General features: G+C 41.6%; 2 protein-coding genes across 6 annotated transcripts in view; one reads left to right on the plus strand and one right to left on the minus strand.

Annotated features, from left to right (window-relative positions):
- Positions 1-11,645, plus strand: part of SH3GL3 (SH3 domain containing GRB2 like 3, endophilin A3) — a 41,775-nt gene extending 30,130 nt beyond the window's left edge. For both annotated transcript variants that reach the window (XM_053987892.1, XM_053987893.1), the window contains exons 6-9: positions 850-1,008; positions 3,775-3,878; positions 5,091-5,218; positions 10,845-11,645. In XM_053987892.1, coding sequence (XP_053843867.1) covers positions 850-1,008; positions 3,775-3,878; positions 5,091-5,218; positions 10,845-11,050 — 597 coding nt within the window. In that variant the 3' untranslated portion in view covers positions 11,051-11,645. The remainder of the gene's footprint in view (positions 1-849; positions 1,009-3,774; positions 3,879-5,090; positions 5,219-10,844) is intronic.
- Positions 11,646-13,406: 1,761 nt separating this feature from the next.
- Positions 13,407-26,832, minus strand: LOC128813123 (lamin-L(III)-like). Of its 4 annotated transcripts, none has more exons than XM_053987887.1 (12): positions 26,453-26,832; positions 22,305-22,461; positions 21,443-21,568; positions 20,383-20,553; positions 19,346-19,471; positions 19,010-19,230; positions 18,124-18,349; positions 17,209-17,316; positions 16,250-16,366; positions 16,052-16,153; positions 15,851-15,921; positions 13,407-14,032 (listed from the first exon to the last, which is right to left on the minus strand). In XM_053987887.1, the coding sequence occupies exons 1-11, from the start codon at positions 26,815-26,817 to the stop codon at positions 15,880-15,882; spliced, it is 1,761 nt and encodes a 586-aa protein (XP_053843862.1). In that variant the 5' UTR covers positions 26,818-26,832; the 3' UTR covers positions 13,407-14,032; positions 15,851-15,879. The 4 variants fall into 4 exon arrangements, with proteins under 4 accessions (XP_053843862.1, XP_053843865.1, XP_053843866.1 ...); XM_053987890.1 differs by lacking the exon at positions 26,453-26,832 and adding an exon at positions 22,649-22,924; XM_053987891.1 differs by lacking the exon at positions 26,453-26,832 and adding an exon at positions 22,633-22,714.
- Between the last annotated feature and the right edge of the window lie 540 nt (positions 26,833-27,372).

Raw genomic sequence — 27,372 nt, forward strand, 5'->3', positions numbered from 1 at the left:
ACAATGTGACAATTCAAAGAAATCCAGGCAGTCTTTGTCTGAGTTTGTTGATTTCAATGGGTTTGGGTAATAAGCAAGTTAAAACCCTGATGAAATGCAGAAATGAAAGTTATTTTATTTGTTTACACATAAATGAATGTGGAAAGCATAGCAAAAAGATAGCAGTAATGTCTGTGGCTGTCTCCTTTGAAGCATAGCTGTTTTCACTTGTGTTCTTCTGAGTTGATGAAAGGAAATTGTTTGATGTTAGTTTTAATGAGCATTTTGTACTGTCACTTTGAGTCCATTCTGTGAGTCCGTCAGTCCCAGGATTTTTGGCAACAGAAAAACTTGTGTAGATTTATCAGCTAGAAGTGTCAAGTTGATACCTAACAAGGACAGGAAGAATACAGGCTTTGTTGGAGCACTGCGTTATGAGGGGAATAGAGCCCTTTAACTTTTAGTTGTCATATTGCAGATAATTCAAGATGTAAAATTGAATTACATGTAGAATATGGTGACACACAAATATTTAAGTTGGATCCTGCTTCTCTCCACAGCTCAGAGAATCAGTACTGTTGCATATTTAGTGAAGTCCATGAGGTGGGTGTCTAAAATAGGCAAATCAAGGCTGCCAGTACCCCAAGTGCTACCAAAGGCCTCTTTATTTAAAATTTCATTCATTTATGTGGCCCTACACTTACCTGGTGCTGCCTTGGGTCAAAAGGATGGACTGTACAAGTCTCTGAGCCTTGTATTGCTTTGAGTCTGCATATATTTGCATCCATCACTGATATTTCCTGAGATCACAATGTGTTTGTTTGGGCATATCCCATTTGGTCCTTCTCATAAATGTTCTGTCTCTTTTAGCATCACTTGAAGAAACTGGAAGGGCGCCGCTTGGATTATGATTATAAAAAGAAGCGTTTTGGAAAGATACCGGATGAAGAAGTTAAACAAGCAGTAGAAAAATTTGAAGAGTCAAAGGAACTGGCTGAAAGAAGCATGTTCAATTTCTTAGAAAATGATGTAAGTCTGTGCTGCATCTTTGTTTGCTGCAGTACATCCTTAAGGGGCAAATGTGTGGGATTGGTTAAAGCCAGTCCCATGCTTGACAGGAGGTAAGGTCTGAAAGCAGAAACTCTACCTCTTCACACTTTTAAATCCCCTGTCAGAGATGAACATAATGCACAGCAGAGAATGGGATAACTCAGGAATTTCTTTTGGAGACAAGATGGCCACAGAGTAGCCAAGCAGGACTAGGTGAGAGCAAAATGCAGTTTGGTCAGTGAGAGGGTGAAGGTTGGGAAATAGGTGTAGTCGAGACCTGCTGCTGAAAATATAAGCAAGGGCATGTACTCTCTGAGGTTTCTGAATTTTAGCTCACTTACAGTCAAAACTTCCCTGCTGGTGTGGAGTCTCTGAATGATTTTACCTCGGAAAATCATTACTATTACTCTTTGGCTCTGCAAAGTCCATAGAGTGAGTCTGTGGCTTGAGCTCAGATATGTGGACTTTGGCTCAGAGTCCAAGTCCATCATGAAATTATGTCTAAATAAGGAGCAGCTGTGGCCAGTCAGGATAATCCTCTCTTCTGTCCGCACACAGAGGAATAGCGGGTTGTGCTTTCTCCTGTGTAATCATGGAAATGTAAGAAAAGAGAGCTGGACCTATTTGGGTCTATTCCACAGTTTTGTCTTCTCCTGTAGATGCAGCATCACAGAAAAGACACAAAGTAAAAAGTGTGCTGTCTTCTGTGAGCAAACTACAACAGTGGGGAGCTGTGAAGTGGGAAGATTTAACTGCAAGCAACTTGTCTCTCTATGCACACCCAGTTATAAACCAGCCTGTAGCTCCTGAACTGTTTGTAAGTGGGACACATTTGTTACAGCAGTGTATAGTCTAAGGCAGTTATACCTCTTGCTGTTTTACCAGTGTAAGTTAATGAGGGCAGCAAAAGCTGGAAGATGCTCTTACCAGCAATTTCAGCACTGTTCCACTGTTGGCTCTACCAGTTGCCTGGTTGCAGTGGATGTGTGTTTAGTAATTCTGTCTTGCATGGGCAGCTGAGAAGTGTTTCAGGTACTGTTTATCATTAGTCAGAGCACCAAACTAAAGATAAAAGCGTGCAGGAATTCAACTGGTTTAGCTCAGCCGCTAGAAAACAGATGAATTATGCATTCTAGTGTAAGTAATTCTGCCTTTGGGAGAGGGTGAACTGGATATCCTTCTGAAGTTTTTTTTGGTACCCATTTCCTGTTTTTTCTGTTTAAATAAAACTGTGCTTTTCCCCTTCCAGACCCAGTCTGTCTGTCCTCCCAAAACTTCTCATTACAGCCTTGTTGTCTAGCCCCAAATGGTCTCACTGTGTTTGTGGAGATCTTAACTTTGCAATCACTTCCTTCTGATCCTTTCCAGTTCCCCACGTCTCCCTCTCTTGGTCTTCTTGCCCTGAAGTCTGTTCTCTGAGCTCTGGTTCCCAGCCATCTTGCCAGGTGCCTTTCCCAGGCTCAATCCTGATCCCCACCTTTCTCAGGTTTTTGCACAGCCAGCTCCAGACCTCCCACATTGACACTGTTGCATGCACTTCTTATCAGATCCATTCCCACACAGCCAGTCCCAGGTTCATCTTCCTAAGCAGCTTTTAGTCTTTAAGTTTCTCTGGCTCTTTCCCAGTCTCTCTTTCTCTTCTCCTAATCCACAGCTCCATATTTCTCCGAGCTCTTAGTTGTCTTGTTTGGACAGTCCTTTATTCTCTGACCACGCATCCAGACCCCAGGCACTTTGTGTGTTGTCCTCAGCTGTTTATATTACTCTCTTCTGACTGTGGTGGGATTGTCTCAGCTGATGGTTTGGTTCTTTGCATTTCATTTCTTTGTGCTGTGTGACAGTGTTTGGCTCTCTTGTAGTCCTGGCAGAATTTTTAATGATCTTTTTAGCTGAGTAAAAGCAGACAAAGTATAACACAAAACTGCCATGGGTCCATAAAACATTTGTAGAAAGTTTACTCAGATATTTTCTTATGATCCAATGTCTGAAGACATCATGATGGAATGGAAAGATGTCAGACTTCTTGGGGTCTGGCTTCTTAATGTTGTCTTGAATAAGACAAATATATGTTACTGCTCCATACCCCATACAGCTTGAACTTTTCAGCTTGTGTTAGGGGAATGAGATTATTTGTTACTTCATGAATAAAAATATTTTTTCTTTCTTTCTTTCTCCTTCACATTCTCCCTTTCCTCATCATTCATATTTTTGAATGATTGGCTAATATGTTTTAAATCCAAGTAGATAAATCATTTTTCATTTATCAGTTTATAAATGCTGCCATCTAGTGAGGTAAATCCAGATCATTTCAGAACTGCACTTTGTAAACATTGATAATAAACACTAATGGGTCTGAGTCATCAGAGCTGTCACAGGGTAATTTCTCCCAACATTGATCAGAAAAGCTCCACTTTCACCTGCTGAGGGGTCATGTCCTATTAAATGGTTTGTGCTTGGGTGTTGACAGACAGCTGGCTTGGAAGTTGAAAGCAGAAGGGATTTGCACATTGTGAAAGGAAATGACTCAAGGACCCAGCCCTGAGTTAGTGAACTGAAGTTACACCTCAGTTTTTTCAGTTTCCAACTGGCAATTTCTTTGATAGAATCACATGTGCTCTTTTTCAATAACCTCTACAAGGTACTGTGGTCTTTTGAGATACCAGCTCTGTTTTTAATGATCTATTTGTTTATCCTTCTGCTGAATGTACTGCAGAGCCCTTACAACTATTTTCCTCTGTCTTTCAGGTAGAACAAGTCAGCCAGTTGGCCGTGTTTGTAGAAGCAGCACTAGATTACCATAAACAATCCACAGAAATTTTGGAGGACCTGCAGAGCAAGCTGCAAAACCGGTAAGACAGAACCCCTCAGAAAATGCTGAACCTCTTTTGCAGCCGAGGTTCAACGTTGGAAAGTCACTGAAGCAAGAGATCTTGTTAGCACCACCTCCCAGATGCACATTTGCTGTGCTTTGTGCCAGACTGAGCTCCATGGCTTTAAACCCCTGCCACCTGGCAGCTTCTTGCTGTGCTGGGAGACTTTAATGTAACACAGGATCTGCCCAGGGAGCTCTGAGTGTGTGCAGTCTCTCCCATTTGTGGTGGTTAATGGGGACAGCCTCCCTTTGTTTAGAGGTTTATTTCAACTTGCATACTTTGAGTTGTGTTTTGGAGGATTTGCTTGGAAGTTGGCCTGTTTTTATTGAGATTGAGGGATATAACAAATTTCTACAGCACAGTAAGGAGCCAGCCAGCTGGCCAGGAACAGAGCTGTGCTTAACACACATGTGAAAGACCCAGGTACTTTTTGTCAGCCTAAGGAAAGGGAGGAGTGCTGCTGTCACTGAGTCACTAAAGAACCAGAGCCCTGAGTGACTCTCTGGTGTAGGCAGGGTCAGGAGAACTGCTTGGGGCTTGCAGCTCAGGGTGGCTGTGGGGGCTGTGAGCATTGCCATGAGGGCAGCTGTGTCTGCAGACACCCTGTGCCATCCCAGCTGGAGGGGCCAGGGGGACAAGGAGCTCTTAGCTGGGGCACACACAGCAAGAGGTACTAGACAGTTTTGCTGGTGAAATGGTTTTTTCCTGTATTCCCTAATAAAAAGGCCATGTGTGAGATGCAGTCCCTGGGCCTCTGTCCTGGATGTGTTTCTCCATATGTCATTTGTAGCTGAGCTCCTTTCTTTCTGCAACTTGTGCTGAACTCAGTGGCAGCTGTGGGTGCTCATCACTTCTCAAACTCAGGCTGTTAAGCTTTATGCCTTTGTCAGCAGGACCCAAAGTATTAAATAAATTAGGGATTTGTTGAAATTCAGGTATTGCATGAGAATTGAGCAGCTTTTAGTAAAAACACACACTCCCCACAAAACAAACCAACCAACCAAAAAACCCAACACCATAAAACCAAAACCCAAACCAACCAAAAGAAGCCTAAAACCAGAACCAACACAAGATTTTCTTACTTCACCTTTCAAACAGCAGAGCACTTAACCTGAGCTTAACTTCTCTAAGTGTTTCTTCCTTCTTTCTTCCTAAGTAAATCTCTTGCTGCTCTTCTCTGTGTTACAGAATAAATGTAGCATCTAGTCGGCCTAAGCGTGAATTTAAGCCAAAGCCTGTAATAACTACAACTCTGGAAATTGGTGATAATCAGCAGCACAATGGGATTGCCTATAGTTCTTCCATAAAATCATCAGGTGAGTCTGTCATCACAGAATTAATGTGTCTCTAGATGTTTTGCCAGACTGTTGCTTGAGATATTTCTTGTATCATGAGAACAATGGATCCATCAGGCGTCAGTATCTGTGCATCTGACTCCAGATTGTTTCCCACATTTCAAAACAGAACTGTGAATCAGGGTTCCTCTCAACAGACTCTTATCCATCTGAAATTTAGGTGTGGCATTCTCCTTGGTCTTTTAGGTCTCTGAATTGCCACTGAGGATGGGAGGAGAGAGAGGGAGAGGCACTTGCAGAAAACAGTTCATTTCTTGCAATGACAGATGCCTACAGTGGGTGTGTTTGATCACAGTCTGGAGTATCTCCAGGTGCTATTTTTTCTCTGCAGTCTCAGAGCATAAATGATCTGTTCAGGATCTCAAATATTAGCAATGTAAAATCCAGAGAGATGACTCCCACCCTTCTGGTTTTAAGATCTTCTAACTTTACTGTCCCCTAAATTATGTACCAAAGTATGAACTGAAGTCCTTTAGGTACCTGGTGGTGGGGGCTTAGGACCCTTTCCTTTGATAAGACCCTGATTTCACAAAAAAAGACAACTTTTGAAAGTTGTGTGAATAGTTATAATCAGTAATGTTACACATTGAAATAGCTTTTCCTCATCTCATGAATAAAATTTTGTCCTATCTCCTTAATAACTACATTGTATGATGAGATGAGCCCATTAAAAAAAACAAACCAATAAAAACCCCAAACAAAACCCAAATGACAATATGCAAAGAAATGAGAATTAAAAAGCCTGAGAATTTTCTATAGACATTATTTGAAAGGAAAATAGAGAAGTAGTAAGCCAAAGGTTCCTTTCTCTACTTGGCATGGCATCCAGGATCTTCTCCTGAAGGTTTGTTGGTTTGGTTTTTTTTATTTCCTGACTGTCCAATTTCTTCTTCCCTCCAGTCTTGTTCCTTTTTAAAGGTTGTTGGGAGAGAAATAAGAGAACTAAAAGTGAAAGAATAAAGCTTGGAGCTGTAACTTCATGCTCCTTCTAATGTCTCTTTAATTTTCTTGCACTGTGCTACAAGAGGAAACCATTATGCAATGCACACTGAAGGGGATTTGCAGCAGTTTGGCAGCATAAATCCACCCAGCGAGATCTGATTCCTCAATTTGTTTGAAGCTCCTTGTGCTGCCTGAATGCTGAGTTTTTGTGTTGCTGTAAATTGTGGGATGGAGGGAGACAACCCCCTCTGTGCATTATCTCAGGTTCCTAAGACCTGTGATACAAAGACATATTTCATGCAAAGTACTGGAGGTGTTTGCAGGGATCTGTAACTTCCCTTGTATTTTCACAGCACATCTGGATGAAAGTAGCAAAAACATAGCAACTTTATTAAAAATCACCATAAAATTTTTTGGCAATATCAACTACTTACCAAGTTATATAGGATTTTTTTTTTTTTTTGCCTGTTTTGCATGTGCAGGAGAGAAAGGAGATTCAGATTCAGCATCTGTATATAAGCTAGTGTGTCAAACTGCATTACAGTGGTTTATCATTGCCATCCAGCAGTTGTTCCAAGATGTCCTTTAAGGATAATCAATCCTGCCTTTGGGAGAAAGACAGATGATGACTTCTCCAGGTTGTTTCCAGCGCACTTAGTTAAAGAAAAATCTCAGTTTTAATGAGCTGAAATTCAGTGAAAACTGGAAAATAAATGACCTCTGATCACTAAGACAGGGAAGGAGTGAGGCACTTCCATTCACTGACTCCATCCATGGGTTGTTGCACCGACTGTTTGCATATCACTGAATGAGGAGTTGTCATTCCTTCACTTGCTTAGTGCTGTCAGAATGGAATGAAATAAAACCACCATAAAAGAGGAGATATAGGATATATGAGATAATTGTTGCCATACTTATCTGCTAATAACATTAGAAAGACCATGTATGCTGGTTTTTTCCTCCTGAAGAAGCTGTGGATGCTGTGCTTACCTCCCCAGCAGGTACAAATCGTCACTGAAATATCTGTTCATTCTCTTTTGTTTTCCTATTCCTACTCAAACGTTGTGTATGGAGTTCTGTGAACTGCAGTGGGCTCAATATGCCCTGCTTATAAATGGGAAAACCTTTCTGTCCCTTTTTAAAATTGGAATCATGAAACAGATAAGATTTTTTTATGATCTGTGATTTAGAAATGAGAACCAGGCAGTTCTAAGCAAAACTAATAAATGTCTTAAAGTCTCCATGAGATGGGGAAATAGTTTCCTAAACAAAAAGAAGGTGATTACAACGCTGGCCTCCCCATCCTACTCAAACAAGTCCTTCCATGATTCATTTTCCCCACTTCCATATTGATAGGATGTTCCATATACTATCAAAATGCACATCTTTAATTTCTCTGATACTGTCCCTCAGGGTAAGTAGTGTCTTGGTATTCAGCAAAGCCATGTAGATCTGCAGGGCAGTTCAGAGTGATGTGACACATCCAGCACAGCTGCCATGGTACAGTTCTGAGCATGGAAATGACTTTTCCCATGTTCCACATTAGTTTTTCAACTATAAGCTTATTGGAGCAGAAATACTGTTTTCCTATGTATAGTCTCTTAACATGTGAGGATTATTTACTACTTATGACTTGCACACTTTTGCAGGGCTAGATTCACATAAACTTAATTTTTATGTTGCTGTGAGTTATTTGGCTGCTTTGAGTAAATGCAGATAAAAAAATCTCTAGTTCTAATTCATTGTTATCCTCATTAATGAGCTGCAGCTGTGAGCATCATCTGGCTCATTTTAGAGCTCTTTAATTGCTGTATTACATCATGCCTTTCACTCAGTTTGTTTATCAAGTTTGACTATGATATGAAATATATGGATCTGGTTGCCACATGCTGGAATTTAACATAAGCATCTAAGTGTTTATTCACTTCAGCTATGAGGGAGACTGGGATTAATTATTTTAGCAAGATGCCAGTTTGTGATTATAAAAGTACAGTGTTGCTACCTGATGTATACAGCATGGTGTAGAAGGCAGAGTAGATGCAAGTACAGGTAGTAAGACCCTCCCATAGGGGACAACAAACAAAAAAACCAAACCTTCATTGAAAGGCATTTTGGTTTCATCCTATAGCACTCCAGGAATCACAGACAGCTTCTTGCTTACCCTGATTTTGTGCTGTCCAGATCTGAGTGGTCTGGAAATTAATGACCGTTCTTTTTTAACTGTGACAGGGATGTAAACTGGAGAAATTAAAGAGGTGCATATGGAGTTGCAAATTAACATAAACCCTATTGGCAGAAATAGAAGAGTGCAATTTATTTAGTTGAAACCTCTGCAACATTTGTGCAAGTCGACAGCAAAAGGCTGGAGTGGTGCCAGCAGTTCTGTGATGTTAAGCAGTGTGTGTTGCAGAGTGTCAGGCAGTGCTGCCTGCTTACCTTTGTCAGGGAAGCTTTGTCTCACTGGATTATACAGTAGCAGCAGCTGCCTGACTCTAATGAAGACTTTGACTGATCCTACAGCCTGGAGTGAAACTAGTTGTGCTGTCTGTGGCCATTATTTAAAAACCTTTCCAGGCTGCCAGACGTTTCTTTGCAGTTCTTTGGAGCTTAAAATGAACCAAATGTGGTCCATCTCTGATCAGGTAGCTCACTGTCAGGAATTAACTGGCCTGCAGTAACAAATTAGCCCCGTTGGAGCAGCCGGTGAAGGTGAGGAATGCTGTCAATTACTGCAATCACCACCTTCTGCTGCTGACAGCTCCAGAGAGCTGGTACCTTGGCAAAAGCTGAAAATAACTCAGCTATTTTTAAACACAATCAGTCCATTTTTGGTTTTAAACATAAGTCCATTTTTGCTGGGCAACTGGCTCATCATCTCTTTCTGCATGGAGTCCTTCAGCAAATATATGACAAACAAGCTTTCAGCTGTACCAATGTATTAGAGTAGCTCTAATTTAGTTGCTTCTTGTAGTACTTTGTCACTACCCTGAGCCTTCCAGAGGATGAGCCTGGCATCATAACAGTGCTGCTCTGGGAAGGTTTGCTTAGTCTCTGTTGGCACTTCTCTTCCATTGTTATAAATAAAAGCTCTCTTCTGTTGCTATCAAGGGTAAAATATACCCACGAAAGAGAAAAGCAATTCCTACTTTCCAGTTTTAACACCAGATATCGCCCCCAATTGTATTATTGTCAATTAAAAAGATGCTTTCACCTGTCTGTTTTCTCTGAGTGATCACCACTGGCTCTTAGCTGGTTTCCTTTAGAGACTTCTCTTAATTCCTTTACCTAGAAAATGCCCAAGCAGTTACTCTTTAATAGTTTCTTATGTGTTACCATGATTAACAGGTTAAAATGCATTTTTGCCATTTTAGCTGTTACATCTGTATTGCATTACCAGTTGCATGCAGGTTTACCCAGTAAAAAAGGATAGCTGGGAGACTCAAGACTGGAATATTTGAGTATTGCTGCAATGTTCCCAGTAAGACAACCTGAATAATTTAAATATAAGTACTAGTGTTTTAGAGGTGTCATGTCCTTTACAAGGCAGCAGAATTAAGTCTTTTCTCCTATTCTTCATTTTTAAATGTATTTCAAATTACCAGACTTTTACTTGGATACATTACATATGTTGTTAAAAAATCTGTTATGGCTGAACTACAGTTGAACCATGGACTAGTCCTTGACCACAGAGTTGAGCTTTACAATTTGAACATAATTATTCTAATAAAATGTATTCTAATTATTCATAAATATGAATATTACATATATATTGGTACCACCAATCCAAGCTAATTAGTACTCCTCCATAAGAATATCTTTAAAAGAGGTATTTACTGCATTAACAAGTTAACAAGGTTAACTTTTTTTTTAATGCTTAAGGGTGATTTGAAATGAAGATCTTTTTAGGATAAACATTGCAAATCATGAGAACAGCCAGATACTGTATCAGAAAACAGTTTTTCATCCCTAAAGTAATTTGACAGGTGAGGTGCCTTTGTTCCTACCATAGCCTTTGCCTTAGCTCAGATGGAGGATGTGTAAAATAAAGGACTGGAGCACACGAGCTCAGGGAGCAGTAACCCAGAACTATCACTGCTCAGGTGAGGGTGGAACCTCACTCGTGCCATGGCATGTGTGCTGTGAAAATCCAGGGGTCTGCCTCAGGCTGCAGGGCTGTGTTTGTGGGACAGACCAGGAGCCCCTGCCCCCTGGTAGGTGCTCCCACACGATCAGTGTGCTGCAGTGCCATTTGTTTAAAGGCTTTCTTGTCATTTCCCCTGTTGACTTTTCTGCTTCCTCAACTCCTGCCCTTCCGATTCCTCTGGCAGCTGCTCCACGGAGAGCACATGGCTTTTGACAACTGATTACTCAAACCCTCAGCTGGAGATAAACATCCTTTTGAGAGGGAAGGCAACTAGGAATGAAAGAGGAGTAGCATCTGAACTTAAGGAACAATTATGCTTTCAACTTATATCACTAATCTCGTATTTTATATGTAGAAACACCAGATGTTAATGAATAAAAGCAATGGAAAAGCTGTTGCTGACAGCAGGGCTACATTTTTGACCCCTTGCTTTGTGCTTAGTGGCTGGTGGGATGCTGTGAAGCTCAATTAATGTGGTTGTTTTTTCTGTCACTGGGGCAGGTTCTTCAGTGCACATGGATCAGCCTTGCTGCCAAGCTCTCTATGACTTTGAGCCAGAAAATGAAGGCGAGCTTGGATTTAAGGAAGGGGACATCATAACTTTGACCAATCAGATTGATGAGAATTGGTATGAGGGGATGTTAAATGGAGAGTCTGGCTTCTTCCCCATTAATTATGTTGAAGTGATAGTTCCCTTGCCTCAGTGATTGTGTCATTCGAGCTGTGAACATGATTTCATGACTGAAATGGATTCACAAATGTTCTGTCAGTGTGGCATTCTGTGAAAGCCTTGCTATTTGACTGACTTACTGACTTTTGTATGCGTCTTTTTAAAATGTATTTATTTTATATTCAAAAAAATTTCACCTTCCCTGATTTGTCAACCTGCAAAAAAACCCATACCCAGTTTTTTTGCTTTGTGCCTTGAAGATCACTGTATGAAGTGTTTACTGGTAGCTCACTGTTGCTCCAAAAATGCATTTCCTTGCTATTATTGTACGTGGGGGTTTTTTTTATCTTTGGCTGCAATGATTTTACTATTGAAAACCATTTTAAAAAATACTGTTAGTGAAGCTAACTGTAACCAGTTCCTAAGTTACTGATGTCCTTGAGCTGTTTTCATCTATCACACCATAATTTATTGTGAACAAGTTAATTCATCTTTTGCATTGTATGTTGACAAAAGGCAAAGTGGTTGTTGTCAATATTAAGATGATGTTGTACTAAGTACAAGTTCTCAGCATTGAAAGTTGGTATAATTTACTGACCAAACTGAATAAATATTTCTGTGGGACAAGAAAAGTGGTTGCTGCTTCTGTACTGATGGTTCTGGCACTTGTTTGAGCAGGAATCCACTTCTGCTGAACAGATCAGCTTTCAGTGACAAAACCAATGCATGAATAAAGAAAGTATTAGTTTTATGACACCACTGCACTGTAATTTTAATAATCTTGCTACTTCTCTGTTGACTGTTTAGCATTTATGTCTGTTAAGATCTTTTTCTAGCAGAAGGAAAAGAGAGAAGTTCCTTGGAACTAAGTACAAACTGCTCCCAGTTCCATAGGATTTGTATAGAGCTCCAGTGAGAGAAAGGGGTGAGTAGCACTGGTGCCTACTGCACACAAATGAGAAGTTAATACATTTCTCTTTCTTATATTTAGTTGAAAGGGATGGAAAGGAGGAGAAAGAGAATAGGCAGTGATGGAAAGACATGTAATAACTAAAACTATAACAAAAGCCTCAAAATTAAGGAAGAAGTCTGGCATCAGAAGTACTTACCTAAATGCAGATAGAATCACTTTGTTTTTGTCCATCTCCTGCTTTGCTTAGTAATGTAGTAGTGACCAAACAAAGTGAGTAGCCCTAGAGGAAGATGTAGTTTTTTGTCAGTTGCTCTCCATACAAGACAGATTTATGAGAAGAGGGCTGAATTCTTTACAGGGAAGCTGTCTACTGAAGATTCCTCTTCAGCTCATAGCAGTTCAGCTCTAGTTGAAGTAAGTGGTAAACAGGAGAGCAGAGTGCATTGCCTAAGCTTCCTTCACTCTGCAGTCCCAAAAATCACCAGTTTTATTACTTCAAAATGTTTTGAACCACTCAACAGAAATCATTGAACAAACAGACCTTTATTATTTAATCTGCAAATATTTAAATCCAAGACTGCTTTTATATACATGAAAAATATCTTTAATAGTTAAAAAGTTATAAGAAATAAAGATAAATACAGCAAAGTTAGAGCAGCATCTATTTCTATTGTTTGAGATGGAACAAGAATTTGGATCTGCTAAAATCCAAGTCTTAAACCAGCATCTACTCTTGATGTCTCAAAATTAGAATTTTTAAATAATGTAAGAGTTTAAGTTAGCATAAGAAAACCTCACTTTAGCACCTGCATCCTAACACAAAGCAGGTCTTGAATTTGCAACTGAGCACTTTGGCAAGGTAAAAGATGGTGAAAACACTACTCCAGCATTGAGAGAAATCTGCAGGCTCAGCTGCTCTCCTCCCCTCCTGCTTTCAGGTGGAAGTTTACTTCATGTGGCTCAAAGCCCTTCCTTTCCCCCAGGGCCAGCAGGGGAGCAGTTTGGAGGAGAGACAGAGTGACTGCAGTGCCCTCGAGGCTGACTGTTCCCTCCTGAGGGTTACAGGACAGCATTCCATGGAGCACAGAGCTACCAGAGTGACAGGGAGCTGCACACTGGCCCATAACCAGTTTTCAGGCTGCAGCCTGAATGGAGATTAGAGATAAGGGCTCCAAGAGCAGTGACTTTGTTGTGTTTTTCACTACAGTTAGGGCTTTCTAGTTTTGATTTTTGACTTAGCATATTTTTCTCTCTAGCCCCTTAGAAAGCTGTTGGGACCAAACAAACAGTGCCAGCAGCACAGGTCACAGTATCTGCTCTGTCTGAATGAGATGCTTTTTCACATTTTCAGGATACATTTGTCTAAGTTAAGGCTGGCACAGCTCTGCTGTGATACACTGTACCTAGGAATATACAATATTGAAATAGGGACTTCCAGGTGCTAGACTATAGAAACAGTACACTTAATAACAGGCAGGAATATTTTTGACAATTTGCTTTTAATTCTGAAGTGCTTCAACTCTAGGAACTGATCCAGACCAGTTTTATGTATCTCTGCATCAGGCTCTGAGCAGGAAACATTTCAGACCACTCATCACTCTTCAGGACAGTGTTTTACCGCAGACTTGCTCAAGGTGCAAGGGTGTGATCAGTCACATGTTTCCCGCTCAGGCTGGAAAGAGAAATTACCTTTGGAGAACTCCATGTCAGAATATTGAGAAAGTTGAGGCAGCCTCATGTTCATTGTCAAGTATTTAACATCCTTCTAGGGCACATGTTTAGAAGCTTTGTAAACTCTGTACCCTTCTCTGTTTCAGCAGGTCACAGAAACCAGATCCTTGCATAAAAGTAAAAAACTTCACATGGAGCTTGTATTCTACTTTGTATCAGTGAATCCAAGGCCAGGGTCCAGTACCAGAAGGGAGGAAATTCCATCGTGTTATGGACAGTGCTTCTCACAAAGACATCAGATGAAATATGTGAGTTCCAAATTCCAGATATGACAGAAGATAGCAACATAGATACAGTCTGTGTCACCTGGGACTGAGAGATGTTTTCAGATGATTGTCCACATTACATGACAGAACAGCTGGGATCTTCATTTTGCTGCAGAGAGAAAACATTAGGCTGATTACTTTGTGTACAAACTTAGTATTCCTTGCTGGTTACCTACTTGATCCTCATATAGGGTTTTTAGCACTTTGTAGATTTTGTTACTTATTAATAAAGCAAAGCAGAAGAGGCAGTACATGAACTGAGCTACACAAGTCTTAAATCCATGCAATACACAACTCTGTGCCTTCCTTAATGAAAGGCTGTCAAACTGCCCGTCACTACCTCTCTTCCCAATCATCAGAACCTACGTGACGTGCAGATACATGCTGCTCTTGTTAGGATGGTAAAAGCAGAAGCAAAACATGGCAACACTGCCTTCCTTTAAAGCACAGCATGCATTCTTCCCATTATTTTACTGTGTGCAACCAGTGAACTTCTGTTTACTAAGCAGCCATTTCTGTACTACCAAGGCAGCAGAAACATATAGGTACTAATGTCAAAAGTTTGACAGGAATTCAGCAAACAGGAATGACATTAAAATTTGATTGGAAGTATTAGAATTGATTCTTACCATAAATGGCACACAACTGTATTGTAAAGTTGCTGATAAAACAGATTAGAAGTGTAAGGAAAAAAGTTACTTTTGCTTTCTATCACTTATTGTTAAACAAGTGATATAAGTAAATTCAAAAAATGCCTTTTAAAATAAAAAGAAGCCATCCTTGAGGAGAGGCTCTACTGAGTATGAAAAGAAGCTTGCATCACTAAGAGCCCAAAGGGCAGAACAGCATTATAGACCTTCTCAATAGCCTATTTAACAGGGCCTCACCATCCTTCATTGAGACTGAAAATATTACAAGAACGTGCATGCAAGTCAGGAGATTGATTAACATCCTTTAAGCCAAATGGTATTGTAGTAACAGATATATACCCAGATTTTCTGTTTGAAAGGACAAAAAAACCAAAATAAAAAACCCACAGGCAGTAACTGCCTGTTTAGGTACAATTTTTTTTAGAAAGACAGTAGTAAGGTACTTTTAAGTTAGTTTTCAGACAGATACTTTTTGAAAATATCTAGGAATTGGTAGTGGGAGCTCTAACCTAGTGCAGTAAGATGCAACTCCTTGTAACTGTGTAGGATCAGTTTTAGGAAGAGCTGCAGTAGCTGAACATTTGCCAGCAGGAAGGAGAGGTTTTAGCTAAGCATCCCCTTGCTCTCAGGCTTTGAAGTTTGTATCATAGTACTGTTTCAGGTCAAGACACAAACTAACTTGAATCAAACACAGTCTATAACTGTTTGGTTTGGACCAACTTAAAGCGCTCATATTAGTTGGTTTAGACTATTTCAGCAATTGAAGATAGCTAATAATATATCAAAGTACAGTAGGAGCATCCAAAATGTATCAGTTCAGACTTGTATTATGGTCAGTCAAGAGCCATTTGAAGGGGCTGGATAGTCTTGCACAGGATATTACACCATGCAAGTTGGTAGCCAAAAGTTTCTAAGTATTTTGACCTTAAGTTCACACTGAAATTGTCTTAAAAGCAATCTAGGAACGCTGGAGTGTCAAGTCGCTTCATCCCACAGAAGTAGTTAGTGTTTGCATTCTGTTCTTGGGATAACAGCTTTAATTCACAGTCAGATATTTAGATGAAATGGACATTAAAGGTTGTATTTTTAGTGTGTCAGTAATAAGATAGCAAACAATTAATGCTACTGTTTGGTCATACTCAGAGAATAAGCAAAACTTCAGTTGCATTTCTGATGCAAAGCCATGCAAGCTACATCCTACACGGGACAAGAGACTGCAGCACTACTGATGAAGCAAGTTTTCTATGAGGTGACAAGCATGATTCTCACCATCTCACCTGCTTAAGGAAGCTCACAGGAACCACTATCATGAAACCAAACAACATTTCTTTTTTCTTCTTCTTTTGGTCTGACATCAAGAAAAACATTAAGAGTTGCAGGATATGAATACTTGAAGAAGTATTTTAATTTAGTAAGGAAAAGAAATTGCCATTGAATGACTCTGCTGACAGCATATATTTAAACTTTAGACAGCTTACCTGAGATGCAAACTCTGCTTCACTTCCAGTTATTTCTTCATAATCATCATCTTGCTCACTTTCTTCTCTGGGTACAAGCATTATCTTCCTCTCTGCAAGTTCCTACAATACAATTGAATTGCCACCAAGACCCCGCAGGAATTAAGCACAAACAAGTTTAGCATTAGGACAGCAGAAGCATTTTATTATTTCACTTACCTCACCATCATCTGTAATGAGTGTAACACCAATATTATCTCCAGTTCCCCAAGACTTTTGAGACTTCCAGACCAAATCACTAGGACCTGGGCTTACACCAGCAGCTGCACCCCAGATCTGCAACAGATTTACAGAGAGCATCTGAAGAATCTTTTTCTATAGTTAGATTATGATACTTATTAATTATATATGTTAGACTGTATTTTAATACCAAAGACATCCAGTAGGACAAACTGAACCACTGTAATCGCTGGCAAGTTAGTTCTTTTCAGGACTACCAAGAATGGTTGGTAAAGGCTGTTAACCTTTAACAGCAAAAAAGGCTGTTAACAGCTTCTAGCCAATGTAGAGGTAGCCCTGCTTGACCACTCAGAACATTTGAGTAACAGAGCCAAGCCACAGTCACAGACATGCTCAGGGCAGCAACTGCGTGTGCAAGAGCCTCTCGCCTGGAGTCACGCGCTGATCTGTTGAACAAACTCCTCCACAGTTTGGAGTAGCAAGTGCAGAGTTCAGCTCTTTGCTCACCATCTACATGTACTTAGACTATGGTTTTAGAGCTATTATTTCTCTTAGTACTACAAATCATGACCTTAGCATTGCTGACCCAGAGTAGGCTAAAGATTTTAGCAAGAGTCTGAGTCTCCAAACAACTTTAATCAAGTCACAGGAGTATGGGAAACACTAAAAATACCTAGAATACAATGATTCTGTTTACAATTAGAGTACACTCCAGTCTGAGATAATCCAAGTTCAGTCCAAGCTTTAAAGGAAATGTAATTAGCATTTCAGATCAAGTTGCTTCAAGGATTTTCCCCCTATCTATCTACACAGAAAATAAGAGCTTTAGTTCTTTAGACACTTGGAGTATCTATTTAGTTTTCCATATTACAGGAATCTCTACTGACATCTAACATAAGAACAGAGCTCTGAGGAAGTTTTACAAACCCAATACCTACTGTAACTTCTTGGCCTGCCTGAAGAGTGAACCTTGAAGGAAACTTGTAAGTAACATCTGCCACACTTCCAATACGTCGTCTCAACACCCAGCCATGTAGAGATTGATCCTGTGGGACAAGAAATTTCTCTCAGACCAACACCATATAATTCAAGCACAAGGTTCTTTCCAGACTCATGGGCCAGTTTTAATCCCACTCATGTAGCATACAAATATCTGACAATTTTGAGGAAGCAGCCACATTTCCATTAAAGCTTCCTTATGTTTTCTCCCTGTACTTCAGGGTTAATCTTCATCAAGTTAAGCCACACCTGTTCTTACCTTCCATTAATGGGAGGGTCATGATAGTCTTTACCAGGGAGATTCTCATAAATGAAGTTTGCCATGGCCACCTACCAACTATATATATATATATATATAAACACCTTAAAACTTCATGGGTCATTTTGTATTTCAGGCTGAAATGGCTAAACTACAAGCCATGTGTTTGAAGTCCTGATGATGAATTCTAATAGTTCTGGATTTGTAAACTAAACTAGTGGAAGAACTAGCTAATTGGCCAGATAAACCCTCTGCATAGATTAGATATCACCAACTCTATTCAACCTTTTAGCTGTTTTAAGTATTTTCAACTAATGTGAATCCATCTTTATCCAATTTACTAGAGCACCCTATTTAGTTCATCACGCGTGAGTAATACTTCTGGTAGTGCTACCCTGAATCTGATGACAAACAGCTGAAGGTGTTTGATTTCTGCAAAATAGAGGCTCCTGCACCTCCACCCAAAAAGCACCTCCCAGACAGCCCTGGGAACAGAGCACCTGCAGTACCAAAAGGTCAATCTCTAGTCTGTCACTAAGCTAAAGCCATCCCCGAGCAGTCATACATTACAATGCAGACTCGAAAATGGAAGTACCTCATCAGAGTGGTTTTTAAGCCTGACAAATTTCCCATCTGCATCGATCTCTTCAATAGATATATTTCCAGTAGCTGAAACATGCTGAATAGTCTTAAGTGCAGCACTATGCTCCCTCTTTCTGGTTTCTTTGATTTTTCTTTTCTTCCCATGCAGGTATCGTCGCCCCTGACTTGTTGCTTGAGTTGCTGTGCTGTGTGAAGATGGACTGGGTGACAACTTTAGCCTAGAAGAGAGTCAGATAACATTCACCTGAGCATCTGATGTGCTTTGTTTCTTCTCATGCCTACCCTCCCACTACATCCAAGCTTTCCATGGGGTCTTGCATACAAAATTTTACTTCTATTGGCAAGTGTAGCTAAGTGGTTTGTTTAGTTTGGAAGACAGCCCCAGAGTTCAGAGCAAGCTTATATTGATAAGAGAAGATTCACAACTGCACTAAGTATTCCTTTAAAGTCTCAACAGACAGTCTTTAGTGAAAGTAATTTTAAGTTTTTGACCCTTCCTAGCATGTATTTGAGAGTTCATGTTCTCACCATGCATGCAAGATACCATGTCTGCATAGACAGGAGTTGATCCAAGTTCATTCATGGAACTTGAATGCTCTTTAAGATGTAGCACGAAACTTTGAGTGAGTTGAGGAATGATTAATAGACCTTTGAATTTTATCAGCTGGATTTATGACATTACTTCATCTTACTATACCACATGGTAGATGCAGGATATAAATGCCATTTACAGAAGATGATGCTTCAGTAACTGAATTACTATATTAATGACATGCTTAATGTTTGTTTCTTGTCCCCCTGCATTTGAAGGATAAAGAGTTAGTGTAGAGGTCTTGAATGAAGCAAGTTCTCATAATGAAGATCTTGTCATAGCCTACCTCTGTTCCTCTCCTTCCAACATCTTTCTGTATGCATTTATTTCCAAGTCTAGAGCCAGTTTCACATCTAAGAGATGCTCATACTCTTCCAGCTGTGCTTGTGCCTGCTTCTGAGCTTGTGCCATTTCTTCCTCCTTTTCAGCCATACGCCTTCGATGGAGATCACGATCGTAATCCAGCAAATTCTGTAGCTCCATTATTCTGCTCTCCAAAGCAACATTCTAAAATTAAGGCGAGGGGGAAATAACGAAACCATAAGTGAAGATTAGAGAGAAGAGAATTTTAAATTGAGAGTAAATTAAAATAATTATAAGGTTATACAAATAAAGACAGAACCTGGCTTTGATATTGATTAACTTGAGATATCAGAGTATCAACTCTCTTCTGTGTTTCCATCAGCTCCTCTCGAGCAGCATTGGCAAACTCACTGTTCCTTGCTGCAGTTAGCTGGGCATTCTCCACCTGTGGATAAGTCACTGTTAGTCCTGGGTTGCACATTAGCATGTATTATAAACAAGGAAGGAACACCAAATAATTTTCACCTGTTACACCTGGAAATAGTTATCTTTTACTGAAGTGTGCAGATACCAATAAAGTCCAGGTCAGAAAGTTCTGTATTGCTTTCCAGAGAGGTTAACACAAGTTTGACATTTATATCAGAAAAAGTCAGCAATAATCAGATAGTGAAAAATTCTGGATTAGGATATTGCAGTTAGTAATGTATGAATACTTTGTATGGATATTAAGTAAATTGATTCTCCAGAAGACCAATGGAGAATATGTTTAGGAGCGGCTTGTCAAAGCATAGAGCTGCAGGATATTGGGTATACAAATCAAACTATTATCACTCTTCCCCAAAAGGTCTGTTATTAAAGAGTTCCTGCATCTTTACAAGCAGCATTGAATTGCTCTACCAATACCTCAACCTTGAGATATCCCACGAAAGGATAAAGTGCTCCTTCAAGAGGCACTTACAGAATTTTCAGTGGAAACAAACACAGGCATCCAAAGGAATTCCCTGGCTTGGCATGCAAGTTGGTGTGTAGGAAAAGTTAGGTTTTATTCAAGACTGAAATTGCTTCATACAAACATAACACACCTTGGTCCTGAATCTGTCAGAAGCCTGAAATATGATCAACTTCTAATCCCTCCCTCTATTTATGCTTGAACCAGTTTTGTTTGGGATCAAATGTTCGCAGAAATCCTACTGTCAAATTTGACACTGCTTTGAAATTCCGTAACTACTTATTCCAAGAAGCTGTGCAGTGAATGCAGGGGCTCCATCTATCAGCTGTCTTTGCCAGTGTGACCTTAATTATGTCAAGGTGCAGAGAACTTCAGTTTTGTTTTACTGTCATCTTTTCCAAACTCACCTTTGCACTGAATGTTCGTTCCATCTCGTCTTTGTAGCCTTGAATTTGTTCTTCATGCTGTTTTCTGAGCCCCTGCAGAGCATCTGAGAGCTTACTCTCAAATTCTCTTTGACGGCCAGATTCTACTTCTGCTATCCTGCTCTCATGGACTCTTTTTGTCTCCTTGAGCTCCTAGAAGAAATTTCTCAGAGAGTAAACAAGCCAATACAGTTTGAAACTGGATTTAGTGTTCCAGCTTCACAAATCCACCCCTGTTGAAGCAGATTTATCATTGAGTACACAGTAATTCATCTTTATGTGTATCTTATTCATCCATTAAGACTGCCACATCCACCTTGTTGCCTCACTTTTTTTTCCCACCTCACTGCCAACATTGCTTAAACTAAAATGTAGTAAATATTTAATTTTCAAGACAAATTCTTTGAACTAGATAGATTCTGTTTGTTTTTTTAACTTAAAATACATACATATACAGTTCAGTTTCTTTAAGCACTGTTATTTCACCTATTCTTGTTTTATTCAAAAAGTAACAGCAGTTAGAAAAATTAGAATTCTCTATCAAACCATACACTTTGAGATTCCTACCAATAGGAAGGAAGCTGGTTTACATTCATATATAAATTATTAATTTAGTTGTATGTACTGACTTCTCTCACAAAGGTTACCAGACACTTCTGAGAAGTGCTAAGAAAGTTGGGAACACAAGTTGCTTAAAGGAGATTTAACTTCTCTTACTTTAGGCTTCAAGTAAACATCTGGAATCATTTAACAGTAACTAATATATGCACTGTCACTTACACAAAGTAATATTTCAGTTCTCTTTAGAAGAGCAGCCTAAGAAATTTCTCATATCCCAGATACCTATTGGTACTATCCCAGTCAACACGACGTTAAGTACTTTCTTGAGCCTTCCTATTTAGATGGATGTTATGAGCTGATGGGCTGCCATAGGTTGCTAGTTACCTTTTTAGAGAAAAAAAGCAATGTTAAGATGGGCTTTAAGTGTATCCAAGGATCATGGACACCTAAAAAGATGCCTTGTTAATAAGCTAAAACATACATCTTCATGAAGGCGCTTCTGAAACGTCATTTCTTCCTGCAAAGTTTTCATATGGTTTTCTAGGTCCACCCTCCTCAACATTTCACTGTGGAGATGCTTTTTAGTATCCTCCAGTGACAGATTCAGCTAGAAAAGACAGACAACAGGGTTATCAAAATTAAGAGGTATTTTTTCAAATAAGGCAGCCAAATTGTTACAGGTCATTCAACTTAATTACTCCAGCAATCAAAACATACTGGTTGAGTGAAGTGGGTTACTCTGTGTAAGGTCTTATGTCAGTGGAATCCAAATATCAGCAACAGATAAAATCCTATTTAGTTTTTATGTAGACTAGATTTCCCACAAGGCAAATATAGAACAGCCCTTAATCCCACCAGCTAAATTTGACTCCTCAAAGTAGACTTCTGATGAATCAATTGTACTATCCATATATATTCTTCCCCTTTAAAACTGTAAATATTCCAAACTTCTTCCTACTAATATAATTTTTTGACACTTAATCCTCCAAATTCAGCCTATGTTGACAAATTAATATACATTTTCAGTATTATACATTTCCCTCATGTGTCAGAGAAATCTCCAGGGACTATAGCAGAACATTTCATCTTGCTTCGACTTTGGAACAAGACACATTATATCCTATGGTCATAGAATTAAAGGTACCTACAACAGGGGGAAGTTTTAAGGAAACCACCATCAGTAGCATTTGCTGTCAGCAAGGGTGTAGAAATCTTTTTGTCTACCTGTCACTGTCATAGTTACCAGGCCTTCTCTGCTTTTAAATATCAAAAACTAATTGAGGAAAATGAAGCAAAAACTGCAGGAGCAAAAGCAAAGTTTAGATTCCAACAGCAAGCCTTACACTGAGTACTTGATCCTTTAATTCACGGAGCTCATTCTCCAGAGTCCGGTTCTCATTCAGGGCTGTTGCTAGATCTGCTTCCTTTGCATTTAGCTGGGCATCGAGGTCTCTCACACGAGCCTGGGCCAGGTTTAAATCACTTTCCTTTTTGGAATTCCTACAGGAGAGAGTTTTACACTGTTAAGTGCAGCTAGTGAGGGCGACTTTGTCCTCAACTTGTTTCCCTTCAGAGGGGCCTGTGGTTAAAAACAGGAAAGGTTTGTCAGGCTCACGGCGAGAGCAGAAAACAAACCAGACAGGGCCCTCCGACAAGCATCATCTGTTATACCGGAGAGATTCCTGACCCATTTTCCAGCTCGTTCAGTGCGAAGCCCAAGCGGAAGCCAGCTATTTTCCACGGCATTCCCAACGGGAGAGGGAAGGGACGGACGGCACAGGCCCCCGGCTGCACGGGGAAAGCTGGGCACGCTCAGCGACCGGGGCCGGACAATCCTTCAGGGACACCCCCGCAGCAAAGGCGGCCCCAGCCCCGCAGGAAGCGCCTCAGGGCCCCGGGCCCCGCACGCCCCCGGCCGGGCCGGGCCGTGAGGGCAGCTCGGGGCCGGCTGGTGCCGCGCGGGGCGGAGCGCGGCTGAGGCTGCCGGCGGTGCCGCTCCTCCTCCCGCAGCACACAGGCAGCTTTGTCCCCGGAGGCCACCGGCCGGCCCGGGGAGCGGCCCCGCCGGGGCTTTGCCTCCTGCAGCCCGTCCCTCACACCGCAGAGCAGGTACAGGGAGAGGGGAGCTTTGCTTTCAGAGAAGAGACCATGTCCAGAGCAATGCCCAGGCGGTGGAACCGCAGGTACCACCTGGATGGCCAATACTCTTCAGCTGCCATCGGCACCACAGTGAAGTGTGAGAAGGGCCCACAACGAGCTCCTGTCAGGGAAGAACACTGTCATAATTCCCCACACTGCTCCAACTTTTAGAATCCTTCCAGTTGCCTGCCTACTATCCAGAGTCAGAGTCCCTGCTCAAAACTCGTATTTGAGATTACAAAGAGTAAAGGAAGTCCTCAATTTATTTTGGCAACACCAGTTCTGCCAAGTGGCAAAGTTGTGTCAACTCATACAATGAGTTTTCCAGTGGATAACTGAGAGGAGTTGGCAAAAGTCCAAAGTAATTCTGCAGGATTGATCAGCTTTAGAAAGCTTAAACTGCAAGGAAAGATTGGAAAATACTAAAGGTTGTTTAGTCTAGAGAAGAGAATACTGACAAGAGACAGAACAATTTTTAAATACATGAAGAACCGCTACATAGAGTTAGGGAATCTGTTTTCCATGTCTATTGTGGAAAAGACAGGAAGCTCTGGGCTTAAATTGCAGGGAGAAATACGTGGGTTAGATGTTAGGGAGAGGAAACTGGCAGTTCACCACTGGAGCACACTGCCTGGGGGGATATTCTGGGATCTCCATCAGCTGGAATTTAAAATAAGGGTTACACAAAATCTGCTGGAAGAGATGCAGGTATGGTGGTTCCAGCACAGGCCTGGGGCATGTGGCTACATCAGGTGCTCGCTCAAGGCCTTTTCTAGCCCTGCTCTTCAGAGGCATTTGTTGACTGTGTTGTGCTAGAAGTTATTTACTCTTTACTCAGACTCTAGGAGAAACATAGCTCTACTAACAGTGAAAAATAAGATAACATGCTGTAGTTTCAGGTTTCTTTCTTTTCTAGGTATTAATTATTCACCTTCCTTTTGGGGTCTCTGCTACCACTACCACTTAATGTATTACATATGATATTAAGTATGTCAGTAAGTCAGTAACACTATGTAATACTGACTGTTTCATCCTACAAAAATATAAATTTCATTCTGCAATCAAAGTGTGTGCAAAACTGAAATTCTATTAGTATCTGCTTTAACAGTTCACTTTCCAATGTAAGCGTCTGACAGCCAGGCTCAGGTTTCCTGGATTCTTTCCTGAAAATATTATTTTCAAAGAACCCTGGAGTGAGACATTTAATCTTTAAGAACAACAATTTAACAAGTCTGACTTTGACAAGAGCATTTACTACCCTTTTAATCCAAGTTTGGGGTTCAGAACACCACTTTCCACCCCTATGCAGCAAGCACTGACAGTTACAGTACTCTACAACATTCCAACTACCAACCATTCCAGAGCTAAGTGTGGCCTACAGACTATCAATTACAAGCAAAAACTTTGAGGCACTGCCAATCACATTTCTTATAAATCAGGATGTCACATAGGCTTGATCTGGAGAATTTAAATAATTTTACCAAAAGATTTCAGGTGTGTTTGAAACAGACTCCAGTTTGTCAAGACCAGATGATGTTAGCAGAAGGTACAGAATTCATTCTTACAACCTTACCTGCTACACTGTGTTTATTCAGGAGCAAAACGCACATCCATATTCTCTGGTGCAGAAAGGAACTGCTCTTGTCTTTCTCTGCTGTTTTTCTGCAGTTGCTTTGACCTTCCTGAGGCTCTGAATTCAACCAATATGCTTATCTACAATTCCTCCTCCCCAAACATCTTTGGCCTGCTTCCAGTCACCATTGTTTAAGTAGCAAGAAAAAACCAAATGGAATCAATTTATTGTTGTCAAAAACCTTGAGTCTCTTAATCAGTGAATAATAAGGGCCAATAGTTAATGCTGTTGGGAAATTATCTGGTGACATTTCATTCTATAAGAGTTAAACAGCCACCAGGTTATTTAAAGGGTGTATATATCTAAGGACACGATACCCTCAAAGTTTGTTCCAAGTCATCTGAGACATTTGCAGTTAGGCAGCCCAGATACAACACACATTAATATTAGGACTTCAGTCTAGTCCCTTCAGAAACCAATATGCATCACGTATCATTTCCCACGGGCTGTAAATTTAACCACTTCTAAGACCTAGTTACTGTAAAGGAAAAAACCCAACCCAACAGTCTAGAGAACTGCATATCTGCCAAGTCTAAAGCTTTACAAACAAAGCCAGAGTTATACAAACACAAAGAGCAGCAGAAAAATCTTAGAACAGGCATTACCCCTCTCCTCACTGTCCATTCAAGCAGCTGGTCAGATTTATGAAACAGATCTGTGAGCCAAAACCCAGCATGACAGAGACAAGCCCAACAACTATGGAGCTGAAAACAGAAGCTTACAGTAAAAACATGTTTTATTCCCAACTAGAACAGCTACTTGAATCCTACTGAGTCTATGAGGAGGCAATACTTCCTCTAGGCATTAAAAGAAGAAGCTGGTGCCTAAATTTGCTCTGATACAGGTTTATAACAAGATCTAAGGGGACTGTGGACATCCAAATTATTACAAGTCTATAACTGATATGGGGGTACAACAGGCATTACAGTAACTAGCTAGCAGGCTGCATATTTCTATAGAGGAAGCTTTTTGGGATTGGACACTTGTTCACACACCTCTTCCTCTTCCTGGAGGATGGGACAGCATTTATATTACCTTTGTTCAGGCTTGGTGAGCCTAGTTCAAGATGATGATTCCAGTCTCAGGATACACAGCTTACAAGAAAGTCAAGCTAAAACAGCAGGCAGCTCATCTCAGACTTAAAAGCAACTAGGAAAACTTCTAAGCAGAACCAACCTGGTCCAGGTAAGCCATACTGCTCCCAAAACTATCTTCTACCTGTATTCCCCTCTGGGCAAAGTCTGAGCTAAACAGCCCAAAAAAGATGCACTCTGACTCCATACAAACACTCCTTCCACTGCTCCATAACTTTCTAGATACCTGCCATCATTTTCAATGTTTGTAAACAGGTAGAGTGCCAAACCCATGCAGCTATGCATTCATAGCCCAGAAGGGCAGCCAGCACCCCACGTTCTGCAGGAGCCCCATGCCCATCTCAGGCAGGTGCTGATGTGACCCCACAGCATCAGAGGTACCAGCAGCGTTGCCCCAGGACGCCTTCGGAACAGGCATCCAGACGTCTCCTAACCCCAGAGCACAACACCTTCGGGATTATCACGCCTGCACGACCTGGACATGAACCATCACCGCGCACTCCTCCCACAACCCACGGGCTGCTGCCAGAAGCATCCCCTTCCCCTCATCCCGCAGGAGCCCCGAAGAGGCGGCTCCCCGGGGTGTCCCCGCGCAGGGAGGCCTGCTCGGGGCCGGAGCACCGACCTGACGTGCAGTTGCCGGTGCTCCTCGCCAATCTTGCCCAGCTCCACCTGCAGCGTGGCCCGCTCGATGGCGATGTCGTCCAGCGCCCGGCGGGCGTCGGCCAGCTCCGTCTCATAGCGGAGCCGCAGGCAGCCCAGCTCCCGGTCGCTGCCCGCCTGGTGCTCGCTCAGCCGCTGCTGCAGCGCCGACTTGTCGGCCTCCAGCGCCCGCACCCGCTCGATGTAGGCGGCCAGGCGGTCATTGAGCTGCCGCAGCTCCTCCTTCTCCTGCAGCCGGCTCAGCCGCGCCGGGCTCAGCGGGGACTCGGCGGCGCGGCTGACAGAGCGGCTCCCGCCGGCCGGCGTGGGGGGCAGCGCCGTGGCCATGGCAGCCTCCGCTCCGGGCCCCGCCGCCGCCGGGACCGCCCCGCGCAGGACACCCAGCGCCCGCCGCCGCCCCGGTATAAATAGCCTCCAGCTGCCGCCGGCCCGCGCCGAGGGTGGGCAGCTTAAAGGGCTCAGGCTGCGCCCTGCGGCCGCCCTGGCCCGGCCGAGCCCTGTAGAAAACATTTTTTTTTCTTCTCCCCCCTCCCCCCCCGCTTTATCTTTTACATGTGCCTTGCTGCATTTTATCAATCCGATGGTGCTGCCCGAGAAGGCGGGGAAGGAAAAACCTACCGCAGCCCTGCGTTCTCACAGATCGGTGCAAGGGGTCGGGACGAAACCAAAATCCCAGCTTTAGGAAGATGCATGACAGCTGCAGTGATGCTCACACTCCAGCATGCTCTGCCTGTTGTGTCTGGGATTCTTTTTGCAAATTGTTCAGCTGATGAAAATAACCGTTCTGCTCTTTGTGGGCGTTTTAGCTTTCCTGTCAGCCATCCCACTTATATAGTGTTCTGCTTAAAAGCTGATGCGTGAGCAAAAGGAAGAATGGATGTA

This window comes from Vidua macroura, chromosome 12 (assembly GCF_024509145.1).
Source record: "Vidua macroura isolate BioBank_ID:100142 chromosome 12, ASM2450914v1, whole genome shotgun sequence".
Taxonomy (NCBI): Eukaryota; Metazoa; Chordata; class Aves; order Passeriformes; family Viduidae; genus Vidua; species Vidua macroura.